Source organism: Colius striatus, chromosome 2, assembly GCF_028858725.1.
Source record: "Colius striatus isolate bColStr4 chromosome 2, bColStr4.1.hap1, whole genome shotgun sequence".
NCBI lineage: Eukaryota > Metazoa > Chordata > Aves > Coliiformes > Coliidae > Colius > Colius striatus.
The window spans coordinates 69,788,835-69,806,281 of record NC_084760.1 but is presented as its reverse complement, the minus strand read 5'-3'; the positions used below and the strand labels follow the sequence as shown (position 1 = coordinate 69,806,281).

General features: G+C 37.0%; 1 protein-coding gene across 7 annotated transcripts in view; it reads right to left on the bottom strand.

Moving 5' to 3' along the window:
- The window catches only part of GGPS1 (geranylgeranyl diphosphate synthase 1), a 56,494-nt gene that overhangs the window by 6,561 nt on the left and 32,486 nt on the right, over positions 1–17,447 (bottom strand). For all 7 annotated transcript variants that reach the window (XM_061991021.1, XM_061991017.1, XM_061991018.1 and 4 more), the window contains 7 exons: positions 16,773–16,857; positions 7,253–7,432; positions 6,089–6,177; positions 5,317–5,416; positions 2,500–2,602; positions 462–538; positions 121–216 (listed from right to left, as the gene is read on the bottom strand). In XM_061991021.1, coding sequence (XP_061847005.1) covers positions 121–216; positions 462–538; positions 2,500–2,602; positions 5,317–5,416; positions 6,089–6,177; positions 7,253–7,432; positions 16,773–16,857 — 730 coding nt within the window. The remainder of the gene's footprint in view (positions 1–120; positions 217–461; positions 539–2,499; positions 2,603–5,316; positions 5,417–6,088; positions 6,178–7,252; positions 7,433–16,772; positions 16,858–17,447) is intronic.

Sequence of the window (17,447 nt, the reverse complement as noted above, 5' to 3'; positions counted from 1 at the left end):
GTAAAATGAGATTCCATAAATCTTCCATGTAACATCAATACCATAATATTTCAGTCAACAAAGACTATAGAGGTGAACATACAGGACAAGGAATTTCCAGCAAATTTGTTTAACAGCTACCTGGGGAGATGTGCTATTAGATGCAGCTGATTTCCATCCAGTAACTGGTTGTTTGAAAGGTCTAACAACTTCAGGGTCTGCAAGACATTATTGGGCCTGCCACATTGGAAAAAAACAAACACAGAACATTCAGAGTTATTTGTTAATGAAAACACCAGTTTTTTAAGTATAAACCTGCATGCAAATAATTGTGTACCTTTATAAATGCATCATTTGTTTAACAATTTGCATCATTTATTTAACAATGAGGTAATGGTTACATTCCCATTACAGGAATGTATCTGCTGTGTGACTTTGCAGTATCCCAGACAGACAAGACTGACTGACGTTACTCATCTTACCTTTCCAAAACTGTAATATTATTAGAAGAAAGGTACAACTCTTCAAGTGCTGGCCATCCTGGAGCACAAAGGAGAACCTAAGAGCAAAACTTAATTTAATATAACAAAAGTTGGGAAAAGTTATTCGAGAAGTTACTCTTTCTACAGATTTCCTCAGAACACATTCAGAGCAAGCCACAGCTCCTCAAAACAAAGGAACAAGTATTACAGATTGCTCAGCCCTCCCTGCCTTCTAGATGGCTCTTTGCCCTCTCTGGATCTACCAGCACAGATGACATCAAAGGAGTTTTGCTCAGTCACAGGACCTACAGTTCTAGGCTTGAGGCTAGTAGCTGCCCACCTCTATCACCTTGAAACTGAGTTTATTGTATTCAGTAGGGTTGGAGTGATCAGATTTTCCTGGTGATGCAGTGAGCAAATGGCAGTATATATTCAACAGGCTAGCAGTTCTGGAACTTCTGCACATCTTGTCAGATCTGACAGACTTTTAAAATGTCTTAATTTATTTAAATGTCTTAATTTATCAGAGCTGTCACAGGACTGTGCCAGCATAAAAAAACCTTGAAAACCAAGAACTGCATTGTCAGCACATATCTTGTAGTTTTCAAACGCTAACTAGATCTAAAAGGCTACAAATCAAAGAAACATGCATCTCTGCTTTAAATCTTATGTCCTCAAATTACATAGATTATTTTTTTAATATTATAAACATTTAGTTTTTGCAAACATCTACAGCAGGTAATGCAGCTTTAAAAAATAATAGACATAGAAATTGCTGGCAGAAACCCCAGTTTTGTATGCAACTGTGACAGTATCAGAAATTTTGCAGTTTTAGCAAGTTTCCTAAGCACTGGAACTGTCTGATTTTCTATAGATTGTGTCTAAGAGTCACAAATTATTTTTTTCACTGAAGTTTTTTTTGTGTGTATTCTCCAGAGTCAAATCAAATGTGAGCTCATTCTGCTACTCTTTCCTTGTTAGGAAACTTAAAGGGGCTCTTTCCTCCATCTACATTCCTATTTTCTTGGAACTTGTAGGTAACAAATCATTTTTAAGAACTCATCTCATTTCAAAACATGTCTGAAAATGGCTAGCAGAGTCAAAGGTTTTGAGATGCCACAACACAGACATACACATGCATAGCACAATGGCCTAAACCTTGTTTTTAAAAGAGGTTGCAAAGTTTACAAAGCAGTGAAGTTCAGAGACCGGGCCAAGCAAATTCCACCTGTTCTCTATATAGCTAACTGTCTCCCCTATAAATGTCCACTAACCAAGACACCAAGAAGCAAGCCTGATTTCATCAACTATCCTTCATTCACTATGTTACAGCTGTATGAAGTCATACAGCTGGATGTATATATAATTGTCTCACTAGTTATACAATGCAAAATATTACCACTGAATTTTTTTCAAGTGGCAGCATATGATTTGGGTCTCAGCTGCTTCACTCCCAAAAATATGAAATATCATCCTCCTGTCCTATTTGCAACACATAGAAGCTTATAAAGTCAGATAGAACACCTTTGCAACAGCAGGAAGCACCAATATTTTCTCTTTCCTTTGGATAGTGTTTCCCTATGTCAGCAAGACAGACCAAACCAGTTCACCTATCAGTGATGAGGAAGTGTGAAGAGAAGCCTGCAGGGTCAAGAGAAATTAGGTGCAAGTTCACAACAGAGGACCTTTGGGGGATTCCCCTGCAAAAGCCCTGCATTGTGATGGATGGAAGGGAAAAATTGCACAAAACTGAGGTATCAAAAGACTTTTCAATAGACTGAGCAAATGTGCCAAAACCAAATGACAGTAACATCACAATTCTAAGAAATTAAATTGCCAAGTTTTCAACTATTGCTTAAAATAACTTCTCTACAGAAACAAAAGTTCACAGATGTGACACTGAAATAAGACTCCAGAAAGATGCAGGGCTTGATGTGGGTGGCTAGTGAGGAGCCTGGGATGAATAGCTAGGGGAGTAGCCACTGCTAATCCCCAAAAAAAAAGCAGAAAAAGACAAAGGAAGTCTAATAGTTATTACCTCTATCCATGTTATGTCAGTTTGATTAAGTGCTAGAATCCTCAACTTTGAAAATACATTGGATACAGAAGTTGATGTAGATGGAAATTTCATTTTGTTTTCACTGTGTAAAAAAAAATTATTAGCATAATTAATGATTGCATTTCTTTAAGTCACTAACTTGGAACAACATATTGAAGACCAAAACAATTTATACTAAAAAATGTAGAAAGTCACTGTCAAGGTGTTACCTATTTTGAAATATTATAAAGATATTCTTCTAGTTATATTCAAATATACTCTTCCCTAATTTACTTTCCTACATGAACACACATTTATTTGTTTGCAGCCTCCTCATGCCCTTCTCCTCCACTAAATTTTTAGTTTCATTAATATTAAAAAGAAACAGTTTAAAACGTTGGGCTTAAACCCCTTAGCACTGATTGAAAATAAAGAGCCTATGTGACTACCCAGACCCCGCTAAAACAACAGGATGTAAAATCCAACCTCAAGAGCAAAATATCACTATAAAATAGAAGATTCTCAAATCTGCAGTCTTCAAATTAGGTTTCATTACTGATCTCCCCCCAAAAAAAGTTTTTCTTTCCTAAGATCTGATCTACCTTTTTATTATGATAAAAGTCCCTCAGTGAAGTTATACTTACATAGTTTTACGGGTTAAACTTCCCTATTTAAATACGCTCTTAGAGAGCTGGTGGATGCTATTTGCTTTTATTTTTCTTCCAACATTCCTTGTACAGAATATTCAGTAACAAACTACCTGCTATTTTTTTTAAAGTAAACAAGTCTAAACAATAAAATCCAAATTAACGCTTTTTCATTTTGCAGTAATAAGCATCAGAATTCCATCATCAATCCCATTTTGTTTTCTATCACAAATAACTTCTGAAAATCCCTCAGTCTAGACTACACTACTCAATGAACAATGGAAAAAGATATTACAGATTAATTAAAACAAATTCTCTGTATTCTCATGCATGCTGACAATAATAAATCATGGCAACATGAGCTCTAGGCAAAGTTAGATTTACAAATAGCACCCAGGTTGCAAACAGTTGTTCAGTGCTAGACATTGAAGAAAACGGAATATCTCCAACTATTTAAAAATACCTTTATATTGCATTAACTATGAGAGGAAATACAAACAACTGGGGTCACCTTTTATTAAACAATGTAGCTTACATCACTTGCAATTGTTTTAGCCACATTGTGTGAACAACAAAGGCTTTGGAAGCTGCAAATCTCAACACATCTCCAAGGCCCTAAAAAAAGTTGTATTTTGGGTTTCTGCCTTATTGCCCTTTTGCAGTCTTCAGTGACTACTATGACCTTCAAAAAACCGAACCACTCTACTTAAAGAGCCAGCAGTCAAGGTGTTAACTTCGATAATAAAACAAACTTCTTAAACTTGCAGCTATAACATTAACTTCTCAAAATTAGTGGTTTAGGCTGCTACCTATATACAAACTTTAATCCACTGTGTTAGTTCACACTAGAAAATTATTCTGGCATGTGCCAGCTACAGTAGATGGGTTGACAATAGAAATATTTTTTATTTTGAAATTACTTTGTGAATTCCTTCTTATTACGATGGAATTACAGCTTCATTTAACAACATCCTCTCTCCTTTTCCAACATCATCACCGTACAAGAGATTTTCTCTTAGTTCTGCCACTATGATGCACAGTTCTTATCATTTCAGCAATGCATTAGACTTAGTCTCTGGATACTTAAGGTTTGGATAAAGCCATATGGGTATTTTAGTTTGGTTCAAAACACTGATTGTAAATCGTCATCCTTAAACAAAAGTTGACTCCTAAACAAAGATTTGCCTGGGCAGTGAGACTATATCCACAATAATAAAAACAGAGATCCAGTCTTAAGATAATTGGAATTACTGTAAAAGAAAATGAAAATATATTTACCTTACAGTTTTTCTACATAGAAAAAACAAATTCTCATGAAAAAAAACAACCCAAATAAGTTTGCAAACCCAGAAGGCAAACAGATAGCTACTGCTAAACCTAACTAAAAAAAAATGCTAAGTGAGATTTTTTAAGTGATAAAGATGTGTTACTAGTGCTTTCACAGGCAGGCTGCAGACTCCTGCAGCAGTGCCACCTCCTGGTCTTGGCATCTTGTAAGTGCCACATCTGCCAGCACAGTCCCCACACCCTGACAGTGCCAGGGAGACCTTATACACAAGTATCCAGAGTCTGATCTGCAGCACAGGCACATGGCAAATTTGGCTACGGGTGCTGTGAAGTTGCTCTCCTTGTTGCAAACTAGACTCTCTGAACACATGCAATGTGGATGCAGACACAAGTCATTTCAGCCTTGGGGCAAACTAAGCTTTAAAAATCAAGAGAATTCATTGTCTTAGATGTCACAGAAGTGTGTAAAGGCATCTTATGACACTGTAAACCTCCGTTTCTAAACTCCCTCTATATGTATATGAAGTATATCCCTATACTTCATATCTACAGAAGTACTCTTTTTTTTCAGACAACTGTGACTTTTCTAATTCTACAAAACTCCAGTCAGCATCCATCTCAAGCATTTCTCCAGAATTAAGTTTTAACACAGATGCTAAACTCCTAAGGTGCCAGTCTTTTCTTGAAAAAAGGATGTCTGAAAAATATAGCACACAAACGAGTTGTTTAAGGACAAGATTTAAAAAAAAAGTATTTAAAAACATCTCCCATTAAAATGAGTACTGAGGTATCTAGTTATCTTTAGAAAGCTGACTCTTATCTAAAACAGCCTCTTCTTTTTGTCCTTGCCCCAAAGGATGAATATAAATGTGAATATTTATACCTGATATTAAACGTTTCCAAATTCTGAATTTCAGAAGCAATAGCTGTTACTGTGTCCCAAGATGAGATCAGATTTTTTGACAGATTTATATGCCTGATATCTGAAGTTTCACATTAGGAAAAAAAGCTCTCAAATCTGAACTTCCTTTTTCAGACACTAGAATTAAGAGTTTGGTTTTGAGTCAAATATAGAAACAGATTATACTTGTTGGGACTAAGAGCTACTACTGCTCAGTTACAGCAAATTTAGTTCCATTTGTGGTACGGAAATGGCTTATAGATTTATAAAAGAGCTTAACTTTACAAATCCTAAAATGGATTCATTTCTGTATTGACAGGAACCCTGACCAATCTATATAAATGAACAAATAATACTTGCTTTGTATTTCTGTAACATTGCTACAACATACAGTACATTGAACACATTCTTTATTATATATTGGAATGCTCTGGTGCCTACAGAACGTACCAGTTGTGTTTTTATGCAGTTATCTATTCTAAATTCCAAAACACCATGGCTAGAGCCTTCTGATATTTCAGTCACAACAACAATCTATGAATATATTTCTATTTTATCCACAATGTGTATTAAAAAAACGTAGACCTCTTCTTTTTAACTCTGTAAACATTACATTAAGATTTTAAATACAAATTGAAGTTTGAAAGATTTTTTTAAATAAAAGGATACAAATGTCACTCATTGCAGTGAACACTTCAATATTGAAAAGTTGTACTTTATTTGTTGTATTATGCAACAGAGCAAAAAAGGATACTAGCACATGTTCTGCTGATTTCCTCTTTCTGACCAGCATGGCTCACTGCACACTCACACACTGAGACATCTACCAGTTGGTTCAGTTTGCTAAATGAGAGAGAACATTCTGTTAAGCAATCTTCAAACAGAAATAGATATGTTACATAAATATCTGATTGTTACAACTAAATAATATCTTTTCCATACATACCATACCTTTAGAATTAGCAATGTACAGATTGCTACATTGCAATGACTTTCTTACTAGAAAGCTGACATATCTTCTCTTTTTTTTCCCCTTGACATTGTCACTACAAAACAGGTCTGGTTAAACCACAACTCACTTCCCCCCAAAGAAACCCAACCAACCCTCATCCAGCTGAAAATGAGTGACAAACCAGACAAAATATAGCTATGCAAACTGGAATTTAATTACAGCTTCAAAGTTAAATGGAGTTCTTTCTAATGCTTTTCACAAGATGTTCTAAGTCATTTGGGCATTATTTGTATCACTTATCAAAAAAGACCAACAAAAGAGTATTTTTGACTGCTTAGGATGTTCTGGAAGACAAAATGGTAATAGTCGTGGAAGATCGGTGCAGAAGGAGATTGCCACCTACTGAACTAACACCTCTACACTGCAGGGGGTCATTAAAACTGCAGTGTTACTTCCTGTCTTACTCTTCCAGATAAAAGAACATGAACTAGCTGAAAGACTTCTTCACTAGCAGTACAGTGACTTTCTGCCTTTCTTCTCTTAGCTGAAGTGTCACTATTGGTATGAATAAACAAGATGAAATAATACAGTATAATATTAAGAAAATACTAAAATACATTCTTTTTAAAGTCTACGCAGGTATATGATGATTACCAATATCACAATGATTTATCTCACACATCCTCCCCAAATATCATCACTTCCTATTTTATGAAATGCAAATAAGGATTCTGAGCACTTAAATATTACATAATCCCAGTTCCTATCTATAAATCAGGTAAATTATGAAGTCACAATAGGAAGATTTCTCATCCACCATAGTGCTGTTTGGCTTACTTTTAGAGATGCAAGGCAGTCAGCTTACATTACATGCAAGGCAGCAAGCTTCTTTTCCTTACAGCTGAACTACTACTTGACTAATCAATTGCTAAGATTGTATCTTAGATTTTAATATATTATACTTGCCTTTGTTGTTCTGCAATAGAATCCATGCCAACAAATTCTACAGTCTTATTTCCAAACACTAACATATCCTCTGTCCCGTGCTGAGCATCACTCAATCCGTACCGATCCTTTACCGCAGTAAGAAAGTCTACGCCGAAGTTTGCCTTGTTTGGTCGGATAAATGATCCTCCTCTAGGATGCCTAGAACAGAGCAGCCAGGAAAAGGTGAAACATGAAAAACTGAAACAGGTCATTCCTATGATAGAAGTACCAATTATTAGTTTTTTAGAATATTGGGAATTAAAGCAGTCAAAAGGCTAATTTTAGACATCACTGTCCCCACTCAGTGTGACCAGGTAAGACTTGCAAAGTATCTTTCGTTGTGTTTGATCCAACAAGTTCATATTGTGAGTTGCCACGAGAACTGAAGTACCAGATCTCCAAATGTACTTACACATCAAAGTTACAATGTGAGTGCCATTATTAGAAATAACTTCTCTGTTATTTCCAATTTACATTACAAACTCTTTTTTTTCCCTGAAAATAAAGTTTCTGCTTACTGATAGACACAAAGTTACCCAAATCATGCAACAAATGTGTCCGGAGTTTTTCAGCCCAAGGCCTATAGGAATACTCAGAATAGTCATTGACTAATTTTTTATTTGAATAATTCAGTTCTAATTCTAAGAGAATGCAGCCTTGTCCTTTCATCCACATGAATGACCCAGATGCAAACTGTACTACTTGGAACTCTTATACAAATTTAAACTTTACAAATTCTGATATTAACTTAGTAACAATTTTGAAACTCAATAACCAACAGAATTATCCAGTTAGTGTATGTTCCTATGTACATGGTCCTACAAAGTTTCTTAAGTTTTTCTTGGGAACTGAAAAATTACTGCAAGACAATTTCTTGCCATTAAACTGCATTGACAATTTGTATCAAAGTTAGCAAGGAAACACACAATATTGAGGAAGAACTGGCAGAGACAAGTTGTGAGAATAGTTTCACAGAGCAGATGGAATATCTGATAGGAGGATCAGGCAGAAAACAGCAGGAAGAAAATTGGTAGTTATGATTATCTGTCTGCCTTCCAGCTGAGAAGAGTATAGACTTTGATTGGAAAGTACCCAAGAGGAAGAAATCACTCATGTAAATAAAACTTCTCTTTTCAAAACAGCATGTAAACTTCAAGTGGCTAATTAGCAAATCATAGTATAAACTACCAACACTACAGAGTTCAAAAGTTTCTCTATAAAACAGTAACTCAAGACCCTGAATCCTATGGACTTATTACAAGTAGTTGGAACAGCTCGGGCACCTTATAATCACTTCTTGAATCAAAACAATCAGTACTGAAAATTATCTATGCCAGTTTCATTCATTAACATTTCTAATACGTAAATAAGTACTCTCATACCCTGAAGAAGGATCTGAGTAGAAAGCTATTATTTACCTCAAAATTATTTTCAATCTAGTTTTGTAGTGACCTAGTTTAGACCATGATGATTACAAAACAAGCAGAAAGGCATACTCTTAGAGAAGGTAAATCCACCAGTAAATATAATATATATAAAAAAAAAAACCCTGCTTATAAAAATAAGCAATAAATAAGCATTTTCAATTGTTTTAAATTTAGCAACCTCCTCTTCAGTATTTTCTTCCATTGCTTTGAACTTCTTCATAGATTGTAAAGATTTAGCTAGTTTATGTGTTACATTTCCTCAAATGTAAAATCGTGACTCATTCTTAACACTTCTTAAAACAGTAAATCATATTTTCACCATCGTAGCATCTTTTACCTGCAAAGTACATCACTTTTGCATTTAAGTCAAACAGCCTCATAGATGGCAGATAGTGAAGGATTCTGCTTGAGGGTCTGGCAAAAAAAATTGTACTCTGTCCTATCTGTAATTGACCCTAGGGCCTGCTGCATGTTTATTCTGATACCTCCTGTCCTTATTCCTAGCAACTTGATTCTCTGATTTTGTCATTGCCATCCCTCTGCACTCAACAGTTACACTTTTCAACCTCTGGTCTCTTCAACGGTCTCACTAATGCTTATCGAAACCCTCATATCTGCATCCCTCCTCATGTCACTTATACCTGGTACCTTTTGGGTCTCTCCGTCACCATACCTATTCCCAAGTCCACTTATATCTTCTCAGGTCACCATTTTTATTAGCATGCTCTTCCTCACTGTCTTTGCAAGAGCCAGATATACCTCTAGGGAAAAAGACAATGGAAACTAGCTACGCTGTCCCTTGTCATTTGAAGCTACAGGAAAATATGATGCCTTTCTCTCTCAAGACCCTCCTATTTTTTTGTTTTGATCATAGCAAGATCATAGAGTTTCTCTCCTGTTCCTATAATTTCCAAGCACTAGGTGTGTTATCGTATCTAATGTATACCCAACTCCATTCCACAACCTAAGTTTCCTTTTTAGTTCCATTCTATTAATCTGATCTACTTTTTCAAGAACTATCACAGAGAAGGACAGAAAAGGAGACTGCAATAGGAATCTGTTTCCAGGAAAAATGATTGTGTATTCAAAGAGACAAGTCACTTACCTGTAACTTGTTTTCCCTGAAATACACTACCTGTATTAGTTTTCATTAGGTACATGCCACATGTATATATCAGAATGTATAAGCCATATGTACATATTGGACAACTAATATACAGCACCTGGAGTCATCAAAAAGCACACCTATTAGCCATTGACCTCCATAACTGGGAACTAAACAGATAAAACCTAATCCAAAGAGTCATCCAGTCTGTATCATGAGATGGAAGAACCTGCAGACTACTCATCAACCTGACCTAAGCTGAACATTCAGAAGCCTGAGAACAGGGATTTTGCTCCCATGTGTGCAAAATGGCCTGCAGCCAGGAAAACACACCATGTGGAAATCAAGTGGCGGAAGATATGCCCCAATTTCCTTAAGCAGAAAATCTGGAATACACCCAAGTGAGGCTCTGACAACCAACTCACTCTGGTTGATACCAACACTTCTTACTGACTTTCAAAATAGACAGGTTGACCCCAATCTCAGAAGTCTCCTTGTAGGACGATTCCTAATCATGTTTGAGCAGCCTGAAGCAATACAGCCCATCTGCTAGCAAGGCCAAGGCCTTTGAAAGATATTCATCAAAATTTTTATTAGCTATCAACTTCCATTTGTTAACCATTTCCCTGTATGAAGAGAAAATTTTACATCGTTCCTCTTTGCCAATGTACAACATGGTGCTCATCATTACAGGTACACAATGGTTCTTCACGTGCTAAAGAAATGTCACACACATACACTTTTCAGTACCTGTAGAGTAATGCAGTAGTATATAAAATGCTAAGTTACACACTTAAGCTGTCCAACTGCAGAAGCAAGCTTCTAAGCCACAGAGAGAGGCCTCAGCTTTATCAGCCTTAATAGTAACGATGGATGAGTGGATGGATTTCTTTGTCCAGTACTGACTGTTTGCAACAATTATCTCAAGGCAATTATCATCATGACTGGGGCACACACACTACAATGCTCATAAGCTGTCACACAATACATCCAGCTGAACCCATACATGTGTTTTCTAGTTAAGTGTCTGGACAGATCTCTTACTTTTAGGGAGACATGCTCGACAGACCAGACTTCTTTTAGAAGATTCTACACACTGCAGTAAAGAAAACCCTTCAAGTTTTAGAACAGTCTGTGGCAGTTGTGACATCAAAAAACACTGTAAGTGACACTTGTCACTAATCTGCTATGGTATCCAATTCCTGACTGCACAACAGAAGCTTTGCAAACATCAGCAAGTACTTGAAGTTCTTGCAAGTTTACCTTAGTCAAACAAGACATGAAAGCTGAGTCTGAAAGTGAGATAGACATCTACCACTCCAGATGTTATTTTAGGGTTCTGTTGACGCACAGGACATATCTGAATAGTGGTTAGGGCCAACAGTTTTTGTTTGAACACTGTTCTACTGACAGCAGAAAGCAGAAGTCTCTGCTGGGTACAGTCACTCAGAGTGAAACAACGAAAACTTCCTAACTGAGACCTTCTGGGACTATAAGGAATCTTGATAACACATTCTCCCCTTGCTAAATGGCAATTGCTTTTTCTTCATAGACACTGCAATGATATCGACCTGTGACAGGACTCCCTCATTCTCACTATGAAATAGTTTTTCCTCATGTTTAAATATACAAAAGTCAAAGTTTCCACCAGAAGAAAACTTAATATCACCAAGAAGGGAAAAGAAGCAACAAAGATCTGAGACATCATTGCAATTCTGACACATTAAAAACTTCCCAAAAACAAGCTTTACTATACTTTCCTCTGTTTCTCTTCTTTGGAAAGTCAAACCTGGGAGAACAGATTACAATTTAATATGGTCAATACTTCTAGTAACAGTATTTGCTTAAGTATCAGGATTCCTCTGGAAAGGTATCTAGGAAGACGAAAATGTTTACCAGGGTCGACATATTCCTTTCAATTATGACTCAAAGTAGTCTAAATGTGTGATAAAGCAGAATGTTATTTGCATCGTGTGAGGTAAGTGGAGAAGTATGTCATCTACTGCTGGGAAATCCACACATTTAAAATAGCAATGCCTGTGTAAACACTGTGTGAATGGAATTCCCAGGTGTTACTGAGAGAAGGGCTAGGGAGGAAGATGAGCTTGAGAGGAGAGGATTCCGTTTGACGGGAGGCATAAATGAAGCTCTAACTGTGAGGAAAAGGAGAGGGTACCAGAGCAGCAGTGAAACCCTGGTTTGATGCCATCAGAAGTCAAGCCACCAGCAGTACACTTCTATCTAGGTGAGAACTGTCTCCTGGGCAGATGCCAAGGTGAGCTCACGTCCAGGAAAGACAGACATTGTGAGGAGCAACACATACACCCCTTGTCTCTTTGTGCACACGTGACTGCAAGGTGCTTTTGGCCAGTGTGCCGAAAAACAGTGTGGGCAGCAGCAGAGAGATGCAGAAGACAGAGCACCCATGTCTCCCACAGGAGGGGTGTGCTGCAAGGGCATTCGCATGCCCAGAGCAGGGGCACCTGCTTGTGACCTGCATCTCATCAGGTAGCACATGCATATGCCTGTGTGAATGCATCTGTGGGACAAGAACTTACTTGAAAGCATACTCATGCTTCGAAAGCTGTAAATAAATTGTAACACTATTTTAAGGTTTGATTGCTCCTCATTTATCTCAAATGACTGTAGAACACAGCTTATTTTGATCGTGTGGCACACTACTGCAACTGGCAGCTAAAATAATAGCCTCCTCAGGTATTAGGAAAAAAGACTTTACCAGCAGGGAAAATTTCACATGCATTGTCATTTCCAGCTAATCCAGAGTTAATGAACATACTCATGATGTCAACATAATTTGAAGTACAGCTGTTCTGTTCTTTGGTTCTCACATTCTTAAGAATTTTAATTAGCACCAGATAATAGATGACCCAGGTAAGTGTAATGCCATGAAACATAAAAGTTTTGGTTATATTTCCAAATAACTTACTACAAAGACCACATATAGCCGTAAGCAGACCTACTGATTTACCCAAATAAGGACTACAAAGAAGATCCTCTGGTAATAAGAATTTCAAATTCAGTTTTATTTTCCTCTTATGATCTCATTTCAAAATATCAGTGAATATTTTTTGGGTTTTTTTTAAAGTATTGTTTTAAAAATTACCTTAAAAAGAATAACAAGTCTTTTCATTGCATTTGTTTACAGTACAAGCTACTTCATCAGCTGCTTCTGCTTATCAGAATTCAAGGAGTGAACGAAGTAGTTTTGTAAGTAAAGAATACTACTGATAAGGTTTGAGGGAAAAAAAAGCCAAACAGAAATTTGATTTATTTTTATGTATATACACGTTATATAAAGAAACATAATTCTCACCCCCTGAACAGTAGTAGTAAAGAGGTGACATTTTAGGTTGTGGTCTAAGTATTTCTAGTGTCTTTTTGATAAAATAAGGTAACTATTTTTTACTTAAGTATTAACTATAAATTACTTAATTATCTTTTACTTTTTACTTAAGTTTGCCTACATCTTCACATTGGTACAAGAACTACAAACTGCATGCAGAAAATTATGTCTGTGAGCCATAGCTGACTGCTAGAACTATTATTTATTCTCTTAGACTCCACAAGGACTTTCTCTCATTTGAGCAAAGCAGAGAACAAAGAAAGGTATTGTAAGAACATGATTAAAAATCATTACATTTAAATTTTCTATGGGTATATGCAACTTCACTCAAAAAGTTGACTCTCACAAGAACCATTCAAAAGACATGGTTGCTCTAAGACCATAATTTCCAATTCTTTAGCTAAGAAAAAAACAGTAATGTTGAATTATTTTCTTGCATTAAGTGTGCTTACCCTCCTTAAACCTTGCTTTATTATTGTTATTACTATTATTATATACAAGGGAAAAATATCCAGTTCCCACAGGTGATTTTTTTTCTTCATTTCTTTTTCTTAAAGATTTTGGTTTATCATCTCATTTTCTGATAATGAGGTCTCTAAGGCTTCCACCTTGCACAAATGTAGGAGTTAAGAAGACACAGACTAAGAATTCTGATTTGCAACTGAACATAATCTATCCCTTCCTTGTTTATGCCTCTTTGGCTACAGGTAGGAGACAGTATTCCCAGAAAGGATTTTAAAATATCTAGTTTTAAATGTTGAATTACTTAAATTCTTCTGGTGATTCAGTCTGAAAGTAAACAACTCTGCATGCCGGCTTGAGAACTACTTTCATCTGAAATGATAACGAAGTATATTCTTTAACAAGCCCTGAAGTACTGTCAGGTCTCAGTACATGTTCAGCAGCCTCCTTCACTACCTGAGGGAATCTTGTCTCCAGAAGACCTTTTGGCAGATACAAAACTAGACCTACTTTCCCCACAATACAGAAATAATCATTTCAAGCTTTTTTTTTTTTAATTCTCTGTGACATTTTACAGCAGCAGAGCAGCAGTCCTAAGATACTTTCATATCCTGCTCCTACATTCAGACAGGAGAAAGTAACAAGATCAATCTACTCATAAAAATCAAAATGAGCACAATTTTCACAATCCGGACACACATACTCATAGGTTAGCAAGGGCATGCACTGTTACTACATGCTTGTAATCATTCTTTTGGAGGAAATCCTCATAACAAAATTTTGGCTGTTGAATCATCCAACAAGAGGAAAATGAGATACATACACAAATGCACTACCGCTAGCTCTGGAAAAATCTCTGAATGGTGACTAGTCAAAGCTAGTCAGACAGTAGAAAACTATCACTGTGTACTTCCCTTGTTCTTCCACACTTCTTCAGTTACCTTCTATTAGATAATGTTTTGACATTTGGCAGAACACTCAGCAAGACAAATCTTTGGACTGACTTCATCCAGCTACTCTTAAAAATTTCATTTACATGCAAGTTGAAAAAAACTCGAATTATTTGCTTGTCCTTTCATGGATGGTTTTATCTTTTTCAAGATTATTAACATGATGAATTAATTTCAGAGAAAAGTCTTTTTACACTTTCCAATGAACCAAAGCAAAAATGCAACCAAAAGCAAGGCCATAGGAAACTTCTCATTTATTTTCTTGGGTTGAAATTTTCTTTCATATATTCAAAAGCCCATTAATTCACAATATTATTAATTCTGAGTGTTCACTATTACAGAATTTGATTTACATTAGAGTCATTTCACTTGAATGAGCACATGAACAGTTAGGAACAAACTGTAATCAAATCACGGTTTTAGAGTCATTACCAGCCTTGAATAGTAGGAGGTAGAAAAAGACATAGAAATCTCTACATTTGAATAGTAGGAGGTAGAAAAAGACATAGAAATCTCTACATTTCACCTCATTAACATAAGACTGACTGTGATTCAATGGTCAGAACAAACATACGTCACATCCTTTCTCCAAAAGCTGTCAATAGAAAATGGCTGGGCAAAATACAACAAGGCAAGTGCTTTAATGATACAGCCTCAGAATATTCTCTCATCCTTCACCATTTCAAGGCTCAGGAACTTACTGAGCTAGCATATATAGCCATTGATGACTTCTACAAATTGGTCTAGTTATTTTTTTCACTCATAAACTTTTAGCCGTTGCAGTGTTCTCAGCATGGAAATCAACAGTTTGAAGCTGTTAGTGTTAACCATAGAGTGATATATTCCCCAATTTCAAACATTTGAGACTGAACTTAAATGTAATGCATGTAGATTAAAAAACCCCACACAGCTACACTGTGTTTTGCATGTATTAAATGTAAGTGAACATACCTAATGATTACACAGTGATACACATACAATCTGAATCATTATCAGCAACTTGGTATTTTCCCTTAACAAGTTAAATGCAAGTCATCTTAAGTCCAAATCTGAGCTATATTTGAGACCAATATTTCACTTCAGAATTAACTAAGGTAGGTAAGTGGGACATACCAAGACAGGAGGTCTAAACCTACTAAAGGTAATACTAACAACATCCAAAAGTCCCATTTTATTACACAACTTGTATTTTCTAAGTATTTACTATAGTCTAATCCCTATAATGGGATTAATAACAATGAAACAGCCTTTGTGCCATAGCTAATCACGGCATTCAGATTTATAACATTTTTAGTGTCATAGAATCATAGAATGGTAGAGGTTGGAAGGGACCTTTAGAGATCATCTAGTCCAACCCCCCTGCCAAAGCAGATCCACCTAGATCAGGTCGCATAGGAACATGTCCAGGCGGGTCCTGAAGATCTCCAAGGAAGGAGACTCCACAATCCCTCTGGGCAGCCTGTGCCAGGGCTCCCTCACCCTCACAGTAATGTTTTTTTCTTATGTTTAAGTGGAACTTTTTGTTTTCCAGCTTCATCCCATTACCCCTTGTCCTGTTGCTAGCTACTATAGAAAAAAAGGATGCCCCAACTTCCTGACACCCACCTTTTAGATATTTATAAATGTTAATAAGATCTCCCCTCAGTCTCCTCTTCTCCAGGCTGAACAGCCCCAGTTCCCGCAGCCCTTCCTCGTATGAAAGATGTTCCAGATCATCTTTGTGGCCCTGCGCTGGACTCTCTCCAGAAGTTCCCTATCCCTCTTGAGCTGAGGAGCCCAGAACTGGACACAGGACTCCAGATGAGGCCTCACCAGGGCAGAGGACAGAGGGAGAAGAACCTCCCTTGACCTGCTGGCCACACTCTTCTTGATGCATCCCAGGATGCCATTGGCCTTCTTGGCCATGAGGGCACATTGCTGGCTCATGGTTAGTTTACTATCAACCAGGACTCCCAGGTCTCTCTCTGCAGAGCTGCTCTTCAGCAGTTCGAACCCCAGCCTGTACTGGTGCATGGGGTTGTTCCTTCCCAGATGCAGGACTCTGCACTTCTCCTTGTTGAACCTCATGAGGTTCCTCTCTGCCCAGTGTCAGCCGAGTGATAAATGGTTTGCCCTAAAAATTGCAAAAGGGCATTTTCCCACAATTATCTTGCCAATATTAATGTCATGTCAACACTGTAAATCAACTCACCTGCACTTAAAATACTGTGTTCCTTCATAGGCACCATTATGTTTTCCTCTCTGGGGATCATCCCATTCCACACCAAGCCAAATTCCTGGAAAATATGATAGATACATTTTCAAATTTGTGGGGTCATAGCCATAGAAATCATGGTTGGAAGGAACCTCTGGAGTTCATCTAGCCTAACCTTCTTTATTGAAGCACAGAATTATCACCAGCACTAAAACAGGTCAGCCAGGTTAGTCTTTACCTAGTCAGCACTTGAAAATCTTCAAGGAGAAAAAGATTCCAACTTATCTGAGGAGCCTATTCCAGTGCTGTATTACTTCCATAGTGAAAAAGATTTTCCTGATGTCCAGTTTGAACCTTTCCAGCTACTATTTGTGGCCACTGTTCATGATTGTATCATCTAATACTAGCAAGAAGAATGTGGCTCTGTTATCTTTGTAATCATCTGTGAAATAGCTGCAGTCAGCTATTAGATGTCACTTAATCTTCTCTTCACAACACTAACCAGCTCAGTCTCCTCAACCTCTCTTCACAACACATGTATGTGACCTATGCCCCTGACCACTCTGGCAACCCTCCACTGGATTCTCTCAAGTTTATCCCCATCCCTCTTGAACTGAGATGGTCCCAAGGCCAGATACATCATTCCAAGTGCAATCTTATAAAGAACCTCTG